Genomic DNA, 23,060 nt, shown 5'->3' on the forward strand with positions numbered 1-23,060 from the left:
CTTTGAAGCAATTTTTAATACTAGTCTTCAGGGTGAAATTAAATTCCTACCTTCTGAGTTTTGACAGCAGTTACTTCATTTTGTTTCTAGTGATGATTAGTTTGCTATTAAATTTTAAGTACCTCTGTACCTGGTTGGTTGCTTTTTGTTGTTTTTTCTTTTTGAGTTCCATCTATTTTTCCATTTTCTTTGCTTGGTTTTTGACCTGGTCTCTGCCATACATGGCCCTTAGTCATTTCTTCAGCTCTTGCTCTCTAGTACAGTGCCTGTGGTTTTGCTTGCATGTTACCTTTGCTAAGCAATAGCAAAAAATGGGAAGTCCTGGAGTCCCTAGAAGTCTCTTTCCCTTCTGAGGGGTCCTGCAGTATTAATACCAAGCGCTCTTAATGCTTTCATCTGTTTGTATGTGCCATGGATTAAATAGCATGTTCTCTAGAGCATGAATTTTGTAAACCAATGTTTATGCTTCATATTTCTCTGAAAAGGAATTCACTCGCATGGAGTTGGAACTTAAAGTAAACTGTGATAGACTTCTGTACTATAGTTGCATTTATGCATAGGAAGTGAGACAATGCAAGCTAACAATTAAAGCCAGGAAGTTCTGCTTGAACCAGTTATATGTGTGTGTGCGTGTATATATGTATGTGTATATTTGATCATTACATAGATATTTTTTAAAGTTACACTATATATATTATATATGTGTTTTTCTGAAGTGGTGACTTAAGCAGAGAAGAAAAGTTGTGCAGGGGAAGTCTTCAAAGGAGCTCAGTGACAGCACAGAATATACAGTAGCACTGTGTTGCTTTCAGACACAGCAGGACTCCAGTTGTAAAGGAGTTAGATGAGATCACAGACAAGAACTTGAGTCAGTAACTTCACATTTTTCCACTCTCCTATTGTTTCCTGGGGTCTTGCAAAGACTTTCATATGGAATATAGATAGTCCCTGATGTTAGCTTTCAAGTATCAGGATTACTGTCTGATGGTTAAAACTGGGATTTGTCTTTGTTTGCTTTTAGACTCCATGTAAAATGTGAAAAATATTTGTAAAATGGCAGAACTTCCAAATAACATTCACATGTTATTTATGTGAATTGCAGATAGAAGAGAAAAAAAGCAGTGTACCTATTGCTATACTATTAAAGATTAGATATTGAGGTGTGCCAGTTTCCACTGTCTGCATTAAAAGTGAATAAAATTTCTTTCATCTGTCACCAGTTCAGAATAGATCAAACTTAGTTTTCAATCAGTTCCTTTGTAAAGTTATCCCAAAGTCCACTCTATGCCATAGAATATTTTAATATAAGGAAAAAAGAGCATATTGAAATATACTTGCAGATATTATTTCTCTGGATCTTAAAAGTTAAATACATATATATATGTGTATATATATGTGTATATATACACATGTGGTAGTATTTTTTGCCTCCTCAAAGTCCAAGTTTGCCTTTTTACACAGAGGGCGGTGATGCACTGGAACAGGTTGCCCAAGGAGGCTGTGGATGCCCCATCCCTGGAGGCATTCAAGGCCAGGCTGGATGTGGCTCTGGGCAGCCTGGTCTGGTGGTTGGCGACCCTGCATATAACAGGGGGGTTGAAACTAGGTGATCTTTGAGGTCCTTTTCAACCCAGGCGATTCTATGATTATGCTTTCTAGATTTCAGCTCCTAATGTATGTGGTGGTGCACCTGCCCGCAGTGTACTCTGTCTTCTTGTGCTTCCTCCTGGGAAGAAGACTGTCATTTTTGTTTCTGTAGAGCTTTATGACTAATATGGGCTTTATTCATTATAAACTTTTATTTCATAGAATATCCTGAATTGTAAGGGCCCTGTGGCTGTCACCAGAGAGCAGAGCTCAGCGCTGCTCCTCTGTTCCCTGTGAGGTGCTGCAGCTGCTGTGAGGCCTCCAGTCAGCTCCTCTGCTCTGCACTGAACAAACTGAGGAGCTTAGCTTCGGCCTCTCCTCTTGTATCTTCCACTCTAGACCTTTTCGCAATTCTATAGCCCTCCTTTGGATGCTCTCTCATAGTTTTAATATCCTTCCTGTTTTGTGCTCAACCACACAGCACAGAGCAGATTGGGACAACTCCTTTCCTCTCTGGCTGGCAGTGCTGGCCCTGATGCATCCCAGGGTGTTATTGGCTCTCCTTTTGGCTGCCTCTTTGGCATCCCTTCCTTCCACCGTGTCAACTGTACCACTCAGCTTGGTGTCGTCAGCAAACTTGCTGAGGGTGCACTCAATTCCAGCGTTGATGTCATTGATAAAGATGTTACAGAGCACCAGTCCCAAGACAGACCCCTGGGTGTCGCCGCTAGTTACCGGCTTCCACCAGGACATAGAGCCATTGATGACCACCCTCTGTCCCTCTGTCTGCAGCCTTTCAACCAGTTTCTTATCCATCGAGTGGTCCACCCATCAAATCCACTTCCCTCCAATTTGGAGATAAGGATGTGGTGGGGGACCACATCAAAGGCCTTGCTCAAGTCCAGGTAAATGACCTTGGTCGCCTTTCCCTTGTCCACCAGTGCTGTCACTCCATCATAGAAGGCCACCAGATTGGTTAAACATGACCTTCCCCTGCTGAAGCTGGCTGTCTCGGATCACACATTCATTCCTCATGTGATCAAGCATGTTGTCCAGGAGGATCTGTTCCATGATCTTCCCAGGCACAGAGGTGAGACTCACCAGCCTGGGGTCCTCCTTGCTCCCTTTCTTGTAAATGGGAGTGATGTGACCCTTCCTCCAGTCATCCGGGACCTCACCTGCCAGCCATGACTTTTAGAATATGATGGTCATGTTGGAAAGTTCCCTGCCATCAGGTTATCGTCCAAAGTCTGACATAGTTCTTCACCCTTTCAGATAGCTTAGAGACAGACTAGTGATAAAATGATAGAATGGCTCGGTTGGAAGGGACCTTAAAGCCTAGCTAGTTACCATCCCCTACTGTGGGCAGGGCTGCCCCCCACCAGCTCAGGCTGCCCAGGGCCCCATCCAACCTGGCCTTGAGCGCCTCCACGGATGGGGCACCACAGCTTCTCTGGGCAGCTGTGCCAGCGCCTCACTGCCCTATGGGGAAAGAATTTCTTCCTAATATCTCACCTACATCTCTCCCCTTTTAATTCAAAGCTGTTCCCCCTTGTCCTATAAGTATCAGACCACGTAAGAAGTCAGTCTCCCTCCTGTGCATAAGCTTCCCTGAAGTACTGGAAGGTAGCACTGTGGTCTCCCCAGAGCCTTCTTTTTTCCAGGCTGAGGGAACCAGAGTTATTCAGCCTCTTTGTAGGAGATGTGCTCCAGCCCTCTGGACCTGCTCCAGCAGCTCTCAGTCTTTCTTATGCTGGGAGCCTCAGAGGCAGTATTCCAGGTAAGAGTAGAGCAGAGAGAAGCAGTCCCCTCCCTAAGACAGAGACTCTTAGAGTCTCTGTCCCTCCCTGCTGGCCGCCCCTCTTTTGATGCAGCCCACGATACGGTTGACCTTCTGGGCTGTAAGCACACTGCTGGCTCATGTCAAGCAGCTGTTGCTTGAGGGTGGCTGTTGACCTGAGTAGGTATTCCACTGAATGTCCTATGGGGCTCCGGCTGGCCCAGCTCTTGGAAGATGACTTATACGTGCGCATCTGATCTCATGCCACTGGTCATGGCTATCTGTAGGCAGTACCAGTCTCTGAAGTTCTGGCAGAAGACAAGGGTCTGCTAGTAGGATGGAGATGAGAAGTTCTCAATCAAGCTATGAAACCTCTGTGGAAAACAGGGCCACACATATGTAAAGAGTAAAATTGCTGTGACAAGCCAGTGTAGAAAACAGGATGGGTGAAGGCATGCTGCAGGGATATAAAACAGCTGGAGTTTCCTTCATTGCCAGTAACTTTGTGCTTAGGTTATGTTATTGCAGTCTGTTTGAGCAGCATCAAAGCTGTAAACGATGGAGGTGAGCTGATTCTTGCCAGGATGGGGCAGAATATGGGTTGAGCTGTAGGCAAATATGAGAGCAACAAAGAAATGAGCAGTACTTGTCCATGTCCAGACCACAAACAGCATATGGACAGAGAGCCTCCTCTTTTATTTTGTCAGACAGTGTGAATTTTTCTGTATCAAGAGCTGTCTATATTTTCCATGCACAACTCTGTAATTGCTGCAAATAATGAATTCTTTGCCTTTCTGTTATACTTACACTCTTAGACTTAGGCTTAGAGTCTCTGTGTGCTCAGAATCTCAAATAGCTTCATGCTGCATAATAATATACGTTAGCTCTATATCACATAGCTGTAATGGAGGGTGTTGACTCTTCTTAAATATATAGGTTAAGGAATGTACATTTTGTTCATTTGAACTGAGCTATGTTTCAGGGCTCATGGTGCATTTTTTCCTCTTTTTGCTAGCAGTTTGTGATATTGTGACTGTTCCTGATCAGGAAGAGAGATGCTATCTTTATTTTTCTAGTATTATTTATTGATGAGTTCCTTAAGCAAAAATGTAACTTGAAGTTCCTTGTAGACTGAATAAAAATAACATTTTCCTCCATTCTCTCCCTTTTGGCTTCCTGCTGGCATGATATGTTGCCATTCTAAATATTCAAGGACTTGTTTTGTTCATCCGTCTCTTTTGGGTTTTTATTTTGTTTTGCTGTATTTCAGCTTTCTAGCAAGATTGCCATCAGATGGAACCTTGTAAAAGGAAAGGGCATATGCTCTTGGGTCTTCTCTTGACAGCTTATTTAAAAAAAAAAAAAACACTGAAACTGACTTCTTCCTCATTCTTGCACCTAGATATTTCAGTGTTTTTGGACTCATTGCCAGATTAAACAGACTAAATAAAACCTGACCATTCAGTCTGAAAATCAGCATTTCACGATGTTCATGTACATAACATTCTGAGTTTTCTCTTTGAGACAAGCTCCTGGCTTGACCCCCACTGCCCATGTGTTTGATGAATCATTGTGGTACCTTGTGGACTGTGCTGCTCAGCAATCAAGGGAATGTGGTCCATGTGGAAGGAAATGAAGCACAGCGTAAGATGAGTGATACTTCTGTTGCAGACATACCAATGTCAGCTCCCAAGTATGTCTTTATTAGCCTGCTTAGATTTTTTTTTTAACAGAAATCAACACTTTATTTCAATAGCAGAAGCTATTTTATCTAGTTCTTATATTTTACAAGTCTATATTAAGCACAATGTGATGTATATTGTAAGTGGTGTGCCTTCCTCGTCCTGACATTAAACCTGTGGTTATACATTTGCAGTGAGGCTCAATAGCAGGGAGCAGCCTCTGGCTGCATTGAATTCCCTGGGCTGCGCACATGTGTTGGCAGGGGAGTCTGTAGCCTCTTGTGAAGTCTGCCAGCTTTTCCTTGACCGCTGTGTTAACGGCCTTCTGCCTGGGTTGGCTCAGAGCCACCTGAACAACTTCCACTCCTATTGCCAGCCTGCAGGGAGGAGAGAAATAACACAAAGCAGTGGTGGAAAGTGTTCTGCTTTGGATTTACTGTATCTAAGATATTGACGTATGTACGTAAATGGGAATGAAGTTTAATGTTATTTTCAAGAGCATTTCTTGGTTAAGCACTAACTTCTGCATCCATGCTCTTTCCATCTCACCAGCGACTTTTGTGAGAGTAAAGGGTATGGACATAGCCTGCCTTATTCTGAGTATGTGATTTCATTGAAATAAGTGGGAGATTATGCTAGTAGTATTGTTTTCTGTGTCACACAGTGTTTGCCAGCTCTGTCTTGTTAGCTGACTGTGTACAGCAGTAGTTCTCTCAACATGTGAAATTCATCTGAATTCTGAAACATATTCTGAAACACCTGTAGTGCTTGCTGTCAGCTGCAGTTTCTTTATAGTCACATAGTCACAGATGGCGAGGAGAGAGGAAAGAGATTGTCTTCTGGGAAGACAACCTGTGCCTGCATTTTCCTAATCAGATTCATGATTTCTGAGTAATTGGGTGGTTTTATTCCACAAGGCACAAGCTACTGCTGGCTCACAAACTTCAGACATCAGTGACCTCTTTTGAACTTGCTAATTATGAGGCTTTCTGTTCTGCATTTCAATTGGACTATAATTCTTTGAAAGAGCTGTACTTTGATGGAATCCTATAGGAGGCATGTCTGTTGAAGCAAGTTGAAACCTGTACTTTAAAACATGGTGTTTGCATCTTAACCAGTAGGGAAATATATAGCCCTGAAGGCAGCTTCTTGATATGAGTTTGCTTTCTGTGCCTTAAAGAGCTTACACCTGCAAGAAACTTGCAAGTGGCTTGTGGGTGTGCATGGGAGCTCAGGTCTGAGCTATCCATGTGTGTATTTTTGTAAGTACAGGCAGGGAAGTTGCTAGACATCTCTGGAACATCCAGGCTAAAACATGTAGAATTAGTGGAAAACCTGTTAACTTGGTCTGGATAATTGAGCTGCATTTGATTTCAGGAATATACTGAGGTTCTCTGAGGATCCAACTTCTCATTTAGTCACAGCTCTTGCTGAATGCAGGATTGCTGGGTTTCTATGCTTTTGTCTGCATTGCAAAGATACTTAAGTCTACTGACTGAGTCAGACAGGAGAATGAAAAGTGATGCGGCCAGTAGGAACATCCTCTGAGGAAAGAGGATCTTGAAGACTGCTTAAAAGGAGCAGTCTGTATCAAGCCACCTGTAGGAAGGTTCAGTGCTAGTCAGTATCTGTTGAATCAGCTGACACTTCTGCTGCTATGTATTGTGCTTTGATGCCTGTGTCAAAATAAAGTTTACGTTTGTTGTGGGGGATTTTTTTATGCCTTACAGACCAGATGCTGCAGCACACTTGACTGTGCAGTTGGCTTTTAAACAAATACTGAAATGCCTCTGAAGCTGATAACATCTACATATGAGCCTTGCAGAGCTGGGAAGTTAAATTCAGCCAGTAAAGGATGAGATTAAGAAACCAGCTTTCCATCTTTGCTACCATCATAAAATGAGTGCAAGTGTTATTACACGCAAAATGAAGCTCTCTTATGTGAAGGTTATGAATGAATTCCCAATCACTGTCCTGTTTTGAAGAAGAATAGAGAACATGTGGAATGACCCTCTTCTTTCCTCCCAGTAACAAGTATTGCTCTTGTCTGCACACCAGACAAGAGGCTACCTAGGCTCATTTATCTAGCTCTGTTTCTCTGCGTGCAATGTAACTGCATTACAACTGATGCTGGAAATCGGCCTTAGCACTGTATTTTTAGGGTTGGTTTTTTTGTTTGTTTGTTTTGCATTTCCCAGCAGCGTTCCAAAATTTGAAAGGCACTGATCTTTTCTGAACTACATATTTAAGTGAAGTGGTGCTATGTTTAAGACTTCAAGGTTGAGTAGAACATAAAGCTACAACTGGCACGTTGATTTTAGCTGCTGATTTTTATGTGAATTTTAGGTCATCTTTGTAAACCTTAAACAAAAGATTGTGATAAGGGGGGGGGGGGGTAAAAAGCTTTAGAAACTCCATGGTGGAAAGTGGCAAGATAGTATTTCTTGAGAACATCTGAGCTGTTACTAATGGGCAGGACTGTAAGTTTCAACTTGCCTAGTACTAAACAAGGGAGGAGTATATAGCTCTGTTCTGAATAAAGCCCTTCCTATAGTGCGTGGTAACCTCTTGTACTTCAGTGACTGAGCTTGTATGTCTCAGGGAAGTAAACATTTAAAAAGCTTGTGTTTGTTTCATGAAGAAGACTGTTGCAGTCTGTAGCATATTTTCAATTAATCGAAGTCAAAAGTTTAGAAATTTGCTTATTAGTCATGGGAAAAACAACTTTGCCTGGCTAATCTGCCTCTTACAGCCCACATTCCTTCCTTTTGTCAATTATACAGGATTTATAACAGAATAGGACATCAAATGCTGTTCCTGTACACACCTGTGTATGCAGTATCTGCCTCGTGGGTGAACATTCTTATGTGCATCCCTAAGTCTGCCCACGTGGAGCCACTTGTGTAATCAGTGATATCAGACAGTGGGGGCACAAGGCTTCGTTCCCTTTGCCCATGCAGATAATCCCAGTGTCCTTGGCGTATTCTTGTGCTGAATAACTCAACGAATAGTTATATGGAGCCGTAGGCCTTAATGTTTTTGATATTGTTTGTTGGTACTTGTTTTTCTGTTTAACTTTTTAAAAGAAACCTAAACTGTGCTGATTTCTCTTTTTGTGCATTTTTATTATTCTAAGTCTTTGCATTGCTTATGAGGCTTTGGGCAACCTGGTCTAGCAGAATGTATCCCAACCTGTGGCAGGAACTTTGGAGCTAGGTGATCTTTAAGGTCCTTTCCAACCTAAGCCATTTTGTGGGAGTACTTGTTGGAACTAGAATCATAGAATGGTTTGAGTTGGAAGAGACCTTTAAGATCATCTAGTTCTGACCCTCCTATAGACAGGGGGCTATAGACAGGGATACCTCTCTCTAGACCAGGTTGCTCAAAGCCCCATCCAGCCTGGCCTTTAGTTAAATGATCCAAAGAGAAAATGCCTGTCTTTAGGTTGGAGAAGGTGCCAGGTGTTTGTTTGTTTGTTGTAGAAACAAGACAGCTAAGCAATTCTTGATAGCTTTTCCAGTTCTGGCAAGTATTGTGGTAGAACAGAATGAGAAGTTTGTTTTCCTACTTCAGGTTATTACTGTACAGTAACCAAAAGGTGTTTTTGTGGAAGTTATCTGTCCATTAGAAGGACATGCCTGCCTTAGGCTGAAATGGTGTACCTAAAAAATCTGGTGGAATTTGGGATCTTGTTTTCTGGAACAGTTCTTTCTATCTGCTAAGAGGTTGCACAAAGGAGTAATATATAAAAGCAGATGAACTCTTGAGCAAAACTGAGAGAGGGACAGCAGAAGTTCTCTTAAAACTCCCTCTGCTGTCTGATAGCATGTCTTCCTTCTTTGGCTAAGCAAACCCTGCAGACTGATTGTTGCTCTTGACTGTCAGACTGTGTACTCTTATCTCAAAGCTTTTGCTGATTTATTAATAGGGAAAGAGGAGGGTGATCAGATCCAAGGAACATAGTAATTTGCTCAGTGCATGTTTGGCTCGTCTGTAATTAATACACCTTGTATTGTTTGCAAATGTGGACCTGACATTGGAATCTGTGCTAATTCATGAATGCAGCTATATGCTCTGCTTCTCTCCCTTTCTTTTTCAGTGGACCAAAGCCAGGAGAGCAAATACTGGGCTGTGTGTGTGGAAATAGTCATCATGAGAAAGCTGCCTTCACTGAGTGTAGGCTGTGGTACTGTAAGAGCAGAGTACCTCATCAGATGCTTGACATGAAACATCAGTGTCTGCATACAGTTCTGAGTGGATTTAAGGTCAAATAAGTGGCCTCCTTAAGGCTTGGGGGACCACTTAAGGAGATGTTTAACTGTTTTTGGAATTGGTGAAGTCTCTAAGGCAGACATCATCACTCTTGGAGGAAATGCAGCAGGCACAAAACACACAAAGACAAAATTGCTCTTGAAACTTTCAGATTGAAGCTCAGTACAAATAAGCAACTATGGTGTGGTGAGCATCTCATTAGTTTGCCAGGTTGGATCCTGAATGTAAATGTTTGGAGAAGGATGAAATTTCTTTTAATGAGTTCTACTTATGCAGGGATTTTTATTTCCATCAGCATGCTTGAACACTGTTACCACTCCTCCTGCCCTGTTTTGCAGCCATATCCATGGATTTTTTTAATTCAGCACAGACTATTGGGTGGGTCAGTGATGGACAGTACTGAGAGTTTTCTATTAGCTTGCCTGCAGTTGGATTAAAACACTCTGCCCTAATAAAATGTAAGAAAAGAGAATGCTTCCTTGTGTGACCTCTGGTTGCAAACATCTAGTGATCATTCTGTGATTGAAGAAATCTCTTTTCCTTTTTCTAAAAGGATCATCAACTTTCATAGATTAATTTTATAGCAGATACATGTTAAAATGTTATTTTGTAAGGTTTTTCTTGTAGTCTGCCAAAACAAAATCCACATCCAATTTCTGTAGGATTCTGCTATTACGTGTCCCATGATGGAGGGTAGCAAGTAGCTTGTTGCTTATCATCCTTGGGAAGACCCAGTTTTTATACTGTGATTATTTTGGCACTTGGAATGCAGAACAAAACTTTGTCCTTTCCTGATTTCATGGTTGATTTCAAACGTATGTAAGTGCATATGACGTACGTAAGGCTAAATAAAAGCTAAAATAGCAATTGGTGTCACTCTCAGGGTAGTAGCAATGAGGAATTAGGCTCCAGGTCAGGGCTGATGGCTGCCAAAGCAGGGGCTGCCTGCTGATGTGAGCCAGCTTTGCTAGAGGGCTGCTGCTTTTGCACATTTAGCCAGGTAAGGATGCCTCTGTCAAACAACTTGGGTGGGAGACAGGCAGCATGAATATGAAGAAGACCATGTGAAGGTCCAGCACTACTGTTGTGTAAATGTATGGTGGTGTAGATGCATCTGCCTAGGGCTCTGTGCTTGGGGCTGGTTCTTCATGGCACAGCCCCACTCTGCTGGGCGACCTGAGAAGACATCACAGGAAAAATGGGAGTGAGACCCACCAAATGGAAGGCAGGGAAAATCTTCAGCAGCTCCCATGAGCCAAGTCTGTTTTGATCATTAATAGTAATGAAACATTGCCTGTTAGTAGAGAAGCCCAACCACTTTCTAGTAATAAAATGATCAGGAAGTGGAAGTTGTCAAATAATACCTTTCTGGGTGAGTTCATTTTATTTGTTTTCATCCCCAGTGCATTGTGGCAAATGTTGAAGGACAGAGCCTTATTTTAGAGCAGTGCACATCTTTATAAGACCAGTTTTTACTGGAGGACTTTCAAAAACATTTAATTATTTTTTTTTGTCTATGGGAAGGTATTTAGGTAACAGCTGACATAAACCTAACTTGCACTGATATTTAAATGCTTAAGTCACTGCACAGCAAAATTTGGACAACTTTAAAGAGTGTTACCTCACTGTTTTCATTTTTAACTCTCAAGCTAAGTAATCAGCTAAAGTATCCCAATTTCTGACAGAATAATTGATGCTTAGAGGGGTTTTCATTTTACATATCAAGGTTTTCATGAAGCCCTTGGGGATCCCAGCGTGGCTTTTTATATCGTATGCTCCAATTTCAAATGCAATGAAGTTTATGTTGAGAAGTTTTTAAGATGACACCAAAAATTCAACAGCAGCAACAAAAATAAGGAATCCAGAGAGACAGTTCTCAAGTGGTAAGAAGTTTGTGCTATATAAAACTCCATATTTCATGGGAGAACTAGAAATTAGCTTCATAAGAACTGAACTCAAAGCCTTTGCAAATTGGTAGAAAAGTGTCCAGTGATAATAATAAGCTTTGAATCAGAAGAAATGTATTTTTTTGCTTATTTTATTGAATGTATGACTTTATTCTTTCCCATGCAGGGTTCTAAAAGGTTCACATAGCTGCAGTATTGGTGTAAGGCTTAGGTCTGGAGGAGGGTGCGCTTGTCCTTCTCTTCCCTGCAGCCCCCAGGTGGTGCTGCTAAACACCACAAACTGGTCCTGAGTGCTGGGTGCTTGTGCCTGATGTTCAAGTAGTAAGGCAAGATTGAGTCATGGGCAATGCAGAGTCTCTTCTTCAGGTGGCCCAAGCTTTCAGAAGCAGTGCTGCAGTTGAGGGAAGTGCCTTTTTGCAGCAGGACCCAATGCATGCAAGTTTCTTCCATGGAACAGCTGCAGATCCTAGGCTGAGTTTCTTCTTTGGAGTTTTGAATAAAATGCAGGTGCCCTGATCTACTTGCCTTCCATTTGCCACGGATTTCAGCTCATTGGCTTAGCCTAACAGTTGCTTTGTGCTGTCGTATGAGGAGGAGAGGGATTGCCTCTGCCTTGGCTGGTGGGGTGGAGGAAGGGTGCTGCCTTCCTGCTGGTGGCTTTAGCTGGGAATTTAGAGCCAGTGGCACGGATGGAAACATGTATAGAGAGAAGGAAGCTGAAAGAAGTTGTGATGTGGGAATGATGCATTGGTTGTACAAAAAATACTGAAGTAACAAAGTGTGTTTTCCAGAGGTTGGTAGGGTAGGAAGTAAATTTTCAGTGGTTTCTGAGCAGTTTGGATGTGGAGTCTTTTGGCAGAAGACTGCTTGATACCAAACTGTGTTCTTGGTATGAGTGTAACTCGCGTGCTCTGGTTTTGTATGGAAATCACAGAGATTTTGAGGCTTGTTCTCGGCTTACACACTTCTCACTTCTGCTGATGGGCCTTATGGCTTTTAACAGCCATTTACACTATTGGAACCATTTTATAGTGAATTCTTTGGAGTGTCCCTCCACTTGTTCCTCTGCTGCTCAATAGATCATGGAAGCTGAGCTTTCCATAGCAGAGGAGCTGTGACTGGAACTGTGCATTGAGGCATTGCACAACACTGCTCTAGGAGCAGTGAGAAAGATTTTTATTTCGCTTGATTATTAAATCAATTTACCCCTTCCAGATTTCACTATAAATTGTTCTGCTATGAATCTGAGCTTCAGAGAAGCCCATACTGTTGCCATTGCATAGATCATTGCATTCTAATCTTGCATGTCTTTTGGCGAAGCTTTCTTTTATTAATTTATATTTCCTTTCTTGCTGCAGTTTTTTCTCCTTATTTTTCTATTGTAGGATCTGGAATTTCACCCCTTGAAGATGACGAAGATGCATATGCACGCAGTAGATATAAAGGTGAATGTTTTGCTTATGTGCCAATAAGGATCAGCTGGTTGCTGGGAGAAAGCTTTCTTCTTTTTTCATAGATTATAAAATCTTGCAGATCCAGCTCCATGTTGTTACTGCTTTTTTTTCCCCCCTCCATGGATTTGAGATCAAGGTTTACTTTTTACCTTTTTTTTTTTTTTAATTATTTTTTAAATGATGGAAGTTAGACCCAGTCTCAGTCTCCACTCTTATGCACCTGAGTAAGTAACCCTTGCACTGCCTTGGCTCTTGGAAGTTCAAGTTTGCAAGATCATGAAAATCTATGAGGAGCTTCTCTTCTTTGTTCTTCATACATTATAACAAAACCATCAATGATAAGCTGACTCAAAGCTTGCGACCATTGATGGTAACATGTAGAAGAACATGCAAGAGAACTTGATTTTCATGACTTTTTTTCATAAAATTGTTCTCATTTTAAGCTAACTTGCTGTCTGTAATGCTAACTGTGTTTAACGAAAGAACATTTCCATTCTAAAACAGTTACCATAGCTGGAGGAAAGATTGGATGGGCATGCATGTTTATAAAGCAAATTCAGGTTTTCTTCCACATTGCAGAAGATTTTGCTGTTCAGCAAGGCTGAGAAGCTTTTTGCCAGTTATTAGTAAATCTTCCAATTACTATGTCAGTTTCTTAAAGTCTGTCTCAGTAGCCCCCCTCCCCTGCCCAAATTCCTCAGAAGCCCAAACAATACAGAAACATGGCATTTTTTGTCACTTTAAATGGAAAGTGTTGCTTTTTTGTAAACTGATGGGTGAACGTGTGAATTGTTGCGTACTTGTTTTGATTACTTGAAAACAGAGGGCTTGGTTTCATGTTATTGATACCTTGCAGAGAAATAGTGGGCCTTAAGTAAGAGGTAAGTCATAAGATAACGCAGACATCTGTGAACAGTAATGATGCTATGATTATATTGCTATTTTCATAAAGTTCTCCTGTTCCTCCCTAAAATTTTCCTTTTAAACACATGCAGAAATGTTTCTCTAAAGCTTTCTTTGTGTAAACTCATTCTTCTTTGCCTTTTAACATGTAACCCTCTGTGGACCCTTAGAAAAAGAATCCTAAAGATCATATAGATCAATGCCAATTAATGCCAGGGCAGGCAAGTAGTTAAAATGCGGATTCTGCATAAATTCCTTTTTTATGGTGATCCAACATGGATTATGTTAACGTCAGCCAAAATGTCACGAGGGTAAGTGAAACATAATGACTCATTCACACAGACACTAAAAACTACCCTGAGCTTGGAAACTCCACTGCCAAATGTTGAGGATCAAACAGTGTGAATGTGAGAGAATAAAGCATGGAGCAGAAAAGGCTCACTCTTCATTAGCATATTTATTTAAGTTGGTAGTGGGAGGGAAGGGGGTGGAGAAGGACAAAGCAGGGTAAAGCAGGCTAAGGAGCCATGTTCTGAGCTGCTCTTTGTATGTGCAGTTCAGCATTTCCATTATGGCCTATCGCTTGGTTAGTACAACTTCCCAGTAAGAAGTAGCTAAATTTGCTTAGCTTATGTTAACATATTTAAGCAGTGCTGTGTTTTTTCTTTGCCCCCGTGCACACTAAGCAGTGTGAGCAAGCACACAGATTCGTCCTTATTTTCATATGCAAACAAAGCATTGCTGTTTATGGGGAGGAACTGACCTCCTACCAAACCTCTTTGTCTTCATCTGGATGTTTTTCTTGCTCAGCTTTCCAGAGAGAGACATTGCTGAGACTTTCTGTGTCCGCAGTGTTTTCACAGTTTTCTCCTCCTTCCCTAACGAACCTTCCACTCTGGGGTACCCTTCAGTGCAACAGGGCATTTTGCATGCAGATTATGAAGGAAAACAGACTGGTGTTTAAACAGCACTGAGAGGCTGAGGGAAATGATGCTCTAGAAAACGCTTTCATTCCTGCCACTTGGCAGGGCTGCCTTGGATCATATTTTACGAGGAAAACCTTCTTGAATACAGCAGTTCCTGTGTTCATCACTGCCCTAATGCCAACTGCTCTGAGATCCTGCTTCTTTACATTTTTTTCTCAAAATCCTGTAAGGATGAAACCGTAGCCCCAACTGTAGGTAACATTGTAACATTGTGGTTTCAGCCATTTCTGCTTGCTGCCTTTTTTTGGAGGCTTCAAACACAATTGAGTCTTTGAAATATTTTACTAAGCAATAATGCAGGGTATTTTACTCACAGAATCATGGAAGGCTTTGGGTTCAAAGGAACCTTTAAGATCATCTAGTTCCAACCCCCCTGCAATAGGCAGGGACAAGCTGCCACTCGAACAGATTGCCCAAATCCCCATCCAGTGTGGCTTTTAACACCTCCAGGTCTGGGGCAACCACTACCTCACTGGGCAACCTGTTCCAGTGTCTCACCATCTTCATAGTAAAGCATGTCTTCTTAATAACTAGTATCTGATGTGTACCCTCTTCCAGTTTTAAGGCATTTCCACTCATCCTGTAGCTGCCAGCCCTTCTTAAAAGTCCCTGCCCAGCTTTCCTGTAGGCCCCCTTCAAGTACTGGCAAGCTGCTATGAGGTCTCCTTGGAGTCTTCTCTTCTCCAGGCTGTACAGCCCCAACTCTCACAGCCTATCCTCATAAGGGAGGTGCTCCAGCCCTCTCTTCATCTTCATGGCTCTCCTCTGGACCTGCTCCAACAACTCCATGTCCTTCTTGCATTGGGAGCCCCAGAATGCTAAACCTGAATGCAGTACTCCAGGTGGGGTCTCATGAGAGCAGAGTAGAGGGACAGAACCACCTCCCTCAATCTGCTGGTCATGCTTCTCTTGATGCAACCCATGACATGGTTGGCCTTCTGGGCAGCAGGTGCACATTGCCAGCTCATGTTGAGTCTTTCATCAACCAGTACCCCCGATTTTTTTCTCCTTAGGGCTACTTTCAAGCCATTCTCCACCCAACCTGTATCTGGGCTTGGATCTTATCGCTAAGGAGCGGTACAAGCTGTCTACTAAGCATAAAAACATTGCATCAGAACTAGTACCTAAAAACTCTAATTTCATTTGCTTGCACAGAGCCCCAGTGCAACTCCTGAAGAGATGCCTGAGAGACCTGTAACTTTTTCTACTTCCAAATTCTTCAGAAACAGGGCTGATCTTGTCCCAAGAGGGAGATGCATGACCTCTCCAGGCCCTAACCAACCCTAATATTCCTTAAATACTACATGTAGCTGCTTAGCCTTTGAAAAACAGTATGTGCCTTCACTTAAAAATAAACAGGCTTTGATGTAAAACTTTGTTGTATCGTTTGATGTGTGTTCAGGCACAAAAGCTTTTCAAGTTCAGTGGGTTTGATTCAGTGATATCAGTGGTTCCAAACCCAGATTCTTGCCCCCTTCGCCTGCCTCACTGACTTTCTTCTAATCGCTTTCAGTTCTGGAGTAGGAATAATAACATTTTAGATCAAAGAGATGTTCCCTCTAAGCTCTTCAAGCTATCTGCATCCAAAAGCAGGTCTGTTTTTGTTTTTATTTCTACCAGTACTGTTTGGTCTGATAAAAGATGTGCTACCTCTCCCTAGGAGCCTTGCTTTGTTTCTGTAGACCACCATAACTGCCAGAAAACTGCATCAAGATTTTTGTTGCTGCTGTTTTTCAGTTTTCATTTTGTGCAGTAAATTGCATTTGTTAGCTGCTAGCCATTTTTTTTTCTTTTTCTAAATATACAGGCAGCTGTCTACTTACAGCTGCAATGTTTCTAAGAAAAGCTCAGGCTATTTGCAATACCCAAAGCAGCTGATTTGCTTTTCTGGTTGGGCACCTGATTGCATTGCCAAGTGTACATCTTAATGCCCTTTATGAAGGAAATCAGTCGTGCTCGTTTGCACTTGATATCTGTAGGACACCTTAAGCATAAATATCATGATTTGCTCCAAATTGCCTTGCTGACTGGGATGAAAACAATCCTCAAGTTGTGTCCCTTCAACACTGTTGGACAGGGCAATAGTCTGATAATGAGTCTGTGATGCCCATCCTCAAAGTGCTCTTTCTGTTTCTCCAGGGCTGACACAGCAAAACATAGGTGGAAAATCCAGTTTCCTTTAGGAAAGTGCAAACAAGGCCTGGAGGCATTCTACGCTGAATACGAACTATTACAGACTGTATTGCTTTTTGTATTTGAAGCTGATCCCAATTGTGTAGAACATGTACCTAACCACTATGTGAATGAAGAGCTAGAAGTGAACATCTGCCAAAGTGCTCTTTCTTTTTTTTTTTTCCAGAAGTTATTTTTAAGTGTCTGCTGTGAGCTGGTGAAGATGAAGGCTAAAACTCTTTCTCTAGATCTTTTTTCTTCTTTTTTTTTTCTTTTTTGGTTGTTATTGTATCTCTTGTAGTCTTCTGTAAGTCCCTGCATGTCTCATCTGCTGCTGCATGTCACACAGGACTTCAGGAGCTGTCAGCTCTTTTGCCTTACAGTCCCTCCATCCCCCTGGGTCTGTCCTTTTCAAGTCTTGGAGCTGAGAAGCAGCAGACTTAGTCACTGCTTGGGTCAGAAACTGCTACTGAAAAGCTGCCCAGAGCACAAAACTCAGTGCTTTCTTCATCTGTGCTGCTGTCAAAGCTCAACAAAGGTTCCAAATCTTTGCCTGTGAAGCAGAAGTCTTTATTTGATACTGCACCCATCAGTATCCCAGTATGAGGATAAATCCTCCACACCTCGTGACTACTTTGAAGTTCTGATCAATTACTAAAAATACAGTTTCATCTGCATTTGTGTTTCCCTTTTCCCACAACTCTGGCAGAAGCATTAGTCACCAAGTCCCAGCACAACTCCATCTTTTCTCTCATTTGGCAGATGCATCCATGCTGCTGTCCTGCATCCAGGAGCAGCATGAAGGCAATTCATGTACTCAGAGCCATGTTTCCTTGTTTTTTAGGGAAAAGGTGGTCCTTCCCCCTTCTTTGAGGTGAAGAGTGTTCCTTTTTTTATGCACGTGCACTATGTGTATGATCATAAACGAGCACTGACACTCTCTGAAGAATTTGATAGGAAGAGGTACAGGTTTTAGTCTTGTCCAATCCATGTGTTGTGCTGGAATGCACACTTTGCAGTTGGATGCTGAGAATTTCTACCAAAAAGAACAGAATACGTTTAGATCTGTCTTGAGAGCTCTTCAGTTGATCTGCTGGATTGGACACTTGCCTTCAGGTTTGATCATGGCAATGATTGTGCCCAGCTTTGCTGGTAGAAGGCTATTTTATGTTATGTTAGTGATCCTATGAGTATGTGAATGTTTCTGTGTGGCACCAGAGAACCACTGAGGGCTGTAAAGGTGTAGACTTTTCACTCCAGCTTTAACCCTGAGTGCTAACTTGGAAATTAATATTGCAAAACCAGAGCCAAACTTAAACCCTGAATGGTTGATCTGGTGTGAGAAGGGTGTATACGTGCAGGCTTGATTTTACTGATAATGCGATTTAGGAAGGTGACATCCTTTCTAAAGGTTGTAGAGGTTGACCTGTTGTAGAGTTCATCTAAGGCAAAGTTCTCTATTGCATAAATCACTGTTTCAGTAGGCAGCAGGAGAGCTACATGTTGCAAAGATTACAGCTACAGTCAGACCAAGTCAGTCACTGATGCAAACTTGTGTCACAATGTTAGATTTCTCAGTTTAAAAACAGAGAAAGATCTGTCTGTCATCAAGATGTCCACATGGTGGCACACTTATTCCATGGACAAAAAAAAACACCACCTCCTGCCCTAATCTATTGACTATGATCTTTAACGTTTGTGGTAAAAAAGAGCCACCAGTATTCGAAGACCTGACCTACAGATGTGTAAGTACTGAGTACCCCTTGCTGTGCTGTTATGTCTCCTCTTTTGAGGATCAGTGACTTTCTGAATGATACATTTTTTTCATCTGATTCTTCTCTGTGACCTTGTATGAAGAAGATGCTTTTACATTCGTGTCTGACCTTTTACATTTTGTGAAGTACTATGTACATTTAATTTTGTTGTTCTCTGTGCTAGAAACACCATGGTGCTCTCCCATTAAGGTGAAACATGGTTATGCAAACTGCAGGACACCTCAAGGGGAATATTACAAGAATGTACTGGGGACAAGATGTGATATTCGTTGTCAGAAAGGCTATGAACTGCATGGCCCTCAGCAGCTCATCTGTCAGTCAAGCAAACGCTGGTCTGGGAAAGTGCTGTGCAAACGTAAGTAGTGCCAATGCAGCAGACACTGAGCTCTGCTCATCTTTGTATTCAGTGTAGCTGAAACCTGCGAGTCCTAAATACTAACAAGATGAAACAGTCATCTTTGGTGGTTATTTTATTTTAGTCATAGGCAATGTAGACAGGCTTGTCATCTAAAAGTCTTGCAGTGGTACATGGTGTGATAAGTATCACAAGTGAAGTGGAAAGCAAAGAGGACAACATATTACAAGTGTAAGATTTTTATTTGTGGGAAGAATTTTATGAAAAGAACCTTAAAGCTTCTTTAGAAAATTGCCCATTGTGGATTTTGTAAGCTGATGCAATTTTTATCAGGTGCCTAAGTGGGCTCTTGCAGTAAAATATCTTGCAGTAAAATATAAGACATGTACGTGCTATCTCTCTCTCATATAAATACTGCATTGGGCTAATGTGCATGTAAAATTAAATTTGAAAGATGATAAGTAAGAAATGTGCAAAAACCTCATGTGGGGATTTGCTTTGTAGCTGCAACTTTACTTCTCTGCAACACCTCGGCGACTATTCTATCCTATTCTAAGGGAGTATTAACAGGTTTTCAGAACTCTCTCTTCTCCGTTTCAGAGAAACGCTGCCCCACGCTCTCCATGCCAACCAATGGGGGCTTCAAGTGCTTGGATGGTGCCTACTTTGGCTCCAGGTGTGAGTACTACTGCTCACCAGGGTACCAGCTGAAAGGCGACCGCATAGTGACATGCATGGACAGCAAAGCTTGGAGCGGCCGGCCAGCTTCCTGCGTGGGTAAGTAGAATCACAGAATGTTTTGGGTTGGAAGGGACCTCACAGCCCACGCTGCCCCAACCCCAGCCGTGGGCAGGGCTGCCCCCCACCAGCTCAGGCTGCCCAGGGTCCCATCCAACCTGGCCTTGAGCCTCCACGGATGGGGCACCACAGCTTCTCTGGGCAGCTGTGCCAGTGCTTCAAAGTAGTATGCTTTGTCTGCATTGTGATAGTTCCCTACACAGGTTGGACACTGACCCCTTTTTTCTGATGCCATCTCTTGCATTTGTTTCTTGGTATCGTGGTTTTCTGGCTATACCCAGAGAATATGGATGGACTGTAGTCACCATGATGGTGACTATAGCAAGCTAGTCTTAATGTAATTCACATGAGTTTTACCAGCAATTTCCATTATTTAGTCACCAGTATCCTGGGAATCTCAGCTGGTACAATTGGTTTTATATCCGTAAATCAATCAGGATAGAAACAAATATCGAGTTAACTTCTTCCAACTGACAAGATCTGGCAGATAGGCAGTGAAGTCTCTGCTGCTGCTTTTTCTGGGAAGGTTCAGCAGCTGCCCACAAAGAAAAGCTGTTTAGCTATCTGACTTGGCTACCAGTAATCTGAGCTTGTGGGTGGCAGGATATTTGTGCTCAGTGTTTTTTTGTGTATGGTGTCTTGGTTTTCCTCAAAGTTCCTGTTGCTTACTCTAGGTTAGTAAATAGGCTTGGAGTCTCTCCATTCTGGCTTTATATTTGGAGATTTTTTTTAGTTTTCCTGTTACTTGTTGTACAAATGTATGAATAATTCTGCTTCTTAGGTCCAGCCTGTTTGTGGTGTCGTTTTTGTTTACAAAAATGAGCCATGTCCTTCTTTGTGGTGTGGGTGGAGGAAGAAGAATCCTTTTAAGTTTGGGAATCATTAAATGCTTTCTGTATTTCCTGGCTCTTTCAGAGCCTCATCTGTTTTTGGTATCAGCATGCTTATTGCTGAAGATGCTGACCGGTGTTGTAGAAAATTTTTTGCCTGAGTTTAGCTTAGGCAAAAATAGGAAAATCTTAGGGTTGCACATCCACTTCTTTTTTAGTCCAACAATGCAGGTCAGTTATTGCATAGGATATGATTGCAAATCCAAAGTAACCAAGTAACAGCATTATTTAAGTTTTGGTAATACCACATAGTATGGGGAAGACCCTTTCAAACCTTGTGTGCACACTGTTTATGCACATACACAGTGAGTTAAGTGGCTAGCAAGCTGCTTCATAAAATTCTTGACAGGTAAGATAGGAATTGTTTGTGACCAGGCATGACCTTAGTAGCATAATGTAGTCTGATTAATCTTAGCGTGGCTCAGTAGTACAGAAAAACTGTTAGTGAATTGGGCAGAAGAGAACCAGCTGAACAGATGCTCTTCCTTATTTGAAAGGACCTTGTGGGTCCTTTCAAATGCAGGATACTCTACAATTCTGTGATTCAGAAGGGATGCTACCATCCCATGCCTGTGATTACGTGTGAAGTTCGTATCGCTGGGCAGCAAAGAGGTCTGTGGACACTGTAGATATTGGCATCAAGTGTGGCAGAATTACCACAGAGCTGAATTTATAACTGTTGAAAACACAGGGGGCTTTCCTCTGAGCTTTAATGCTGTAATTGCACTGCTAAGCGATTTTGCACAAAAATACTTGGAGTTCACAGCAATATAGAAGGTCAATGTAAGATCAAACAACTATTGTTGCCTGTGGTACCTTTTCCATTAAAAGGAGGAAGAAGAGACTGTTTTTCTTCAAGAAAATTAGGTGTGTTTTAGCAGTTGCTTATGGGAGCCCTTATAGACAGTGGATACTAACTTCTAACAAAGCAGCGTGTCCCCTCTCCCTCCTGTAAGAGGAATGACATTCTTCATGATGCTGAACTGAAGAAGAAAGTCCAAAGTATAGCTGATTCAGCTATCAGTTAACTAAAAATGCCAATGAATAATTTTTGAATAATTTTTCCATTGTGTCTTTAATTCACTGTAAGACAGACTGAAATAGGGATTTTCCTCTCAAAGAGTGAAAAATACCACTTTTTTTTTTTCTTTTTTTTTTTTTTTTCCTTCAATGAAGGTTTCATTTCCTGCTGCTGTTATAGCAGAGGTTGTGGTAAATGGCTGTCACCATGCTAAGTCATTCTTTTCACATCCTAGGAAGATTGTACTGATAGGTGATTAACAGCTTTCAACTACTGATGTCTGAAACAAGCTTTGCACTCTGAGTCATTAATTATACAGGCAGTGATAATGGATGCTTTGAAATACAGAACAGTGCCTTGTGGAGGGCAGAATGGTGTTTTTCATTTACCCTTTCATGATTTCCAGTCTTTTCCTCTCTTTATGTTTTTGACACACAATAATGTTTTTGAGCTAGCTTCCAGCCATCAAGCACTAATAAGAGGGTTTGTATGCAACAGCAGACTCACTGGCCATTTAATACCATCCCTTCTCTTTCTGTCCCGCTAAGTCCCTGCTCACAAGCAAATAGCAGACTATGAGAAATGCAGTCAACAAGATCTTGTCATTTCATTGTTGATATTGCTAATGCAGCCATTCGTACGTAGAAGAGAAGAAATGTAAATGTAAAAGCCATTTTGAAAACATATTTCTCAACGAAGTTCAAAAGACAGCTTTAAAATTGAATACTCCTCTGCTAACTGAGCACTTAAGTTGCTAGAGTTCAAGAAAGGTCTGGGCAACTCTGATTTTTGGGTGGTCCTTTGTGGAGGCAGGAGTTGGACTCGATGGTGCTAATGGATCCCTTCCAACATTGGATATTCTGTGATTTCTGCAACCTCTTCTGAGCATAGGGCAGCATACCAGTCATTGCTGGGAAGCCAAGAAAAGCAACAGTTGAAAAGAACATAGGAAGAGTAGTGGCTGAATGGCTGCAATTTTTCTCTGTGGAAATTCAGTTTCCTTGGCTAGGATGTAAACCTTTCTGGCAGGACTCATCCATTAAGTTCACAGCCCTGACACACAGCTTAAATAAATCAGTTTGAAGTGCCATCGTTCTTTCAGTAGTGACACAGCAGTAAAAGTGTTAAGAACAACCATATGAGGTCAGAGTGCCCTGCAAAGCATCCTGCCTCCAGCCCTGCCCAGGATATTTGCTACAAGACAGACCGTGACAATTCACAGCTTCCAGGGTCTCTTTTCCCCTCTGCTGAACCCTCCCTGGCAGTCAGCAGTCTTATGGCTTCCTCCAAAGGGTGCCTGATGGTTTTATTCCTGCAGTAACTGCGTTGTTTGTCTTTGTGATGTGGAAGTCTGAGCTGGTTTGTGCCAGCTGGTCTGCTCTGTGCTAAATAATGGAATGAGCTTTTGAATGAATGAAGTTCTTAAAGCATTGGGTCTTAAATGCCATTCTGACTTTTGTACCACCACAACTTTTATT

At 41.9% G+C, this 23,060-nt stretch overlaps 1 protein-coding gene across 2 annotated transcripts in view; it reads left to right on the top strand.

Moving 5' to 3' along the window:
- SRPX (sushi repeat containing protein X-linked) overlaps window positions 1-23,060 on the top strand; it is a 44,111-nt gene that overhangs the window by 13,334 nt on the left and 7,717 nt on the right. The window contains exons 2-4 of one of the 2 annotated variants that reach the window (XM_048933911.1): window positions 12,614-12,673; window positions 18,682-18,873; window positions 19,474-19,650. In XM_048933911.1, the coding sequence (XP_048789868.1) occupies window positions 12,614-12,673; window positions 18,682-18,873; window positions 19,474-19,650 (429 nt within the window). The remainder of the gene's footprint in view (window positions 1-12,613; window positions 12,674-18,681; window positions 18,874-19,473; window positions 19,651-23,060) is intronic. The other variant, XM_048933912.1, reaches the window with a different exon arrangement.

The sequence above is a fragment of the Lagopus muta genome, chromosome 1 (assembly GCF_023343835.1).
Source record: "Lagopus muta isolate bLagMut1 chromosome 1, bLagMut1 primary, whole genome shotgun sequence".
Lineage (NCBI taxonomy): Eukaryota > Metazoa > Chordata > Aves > Galliformes > Phasianidae > Lagopus > Lagopus muta.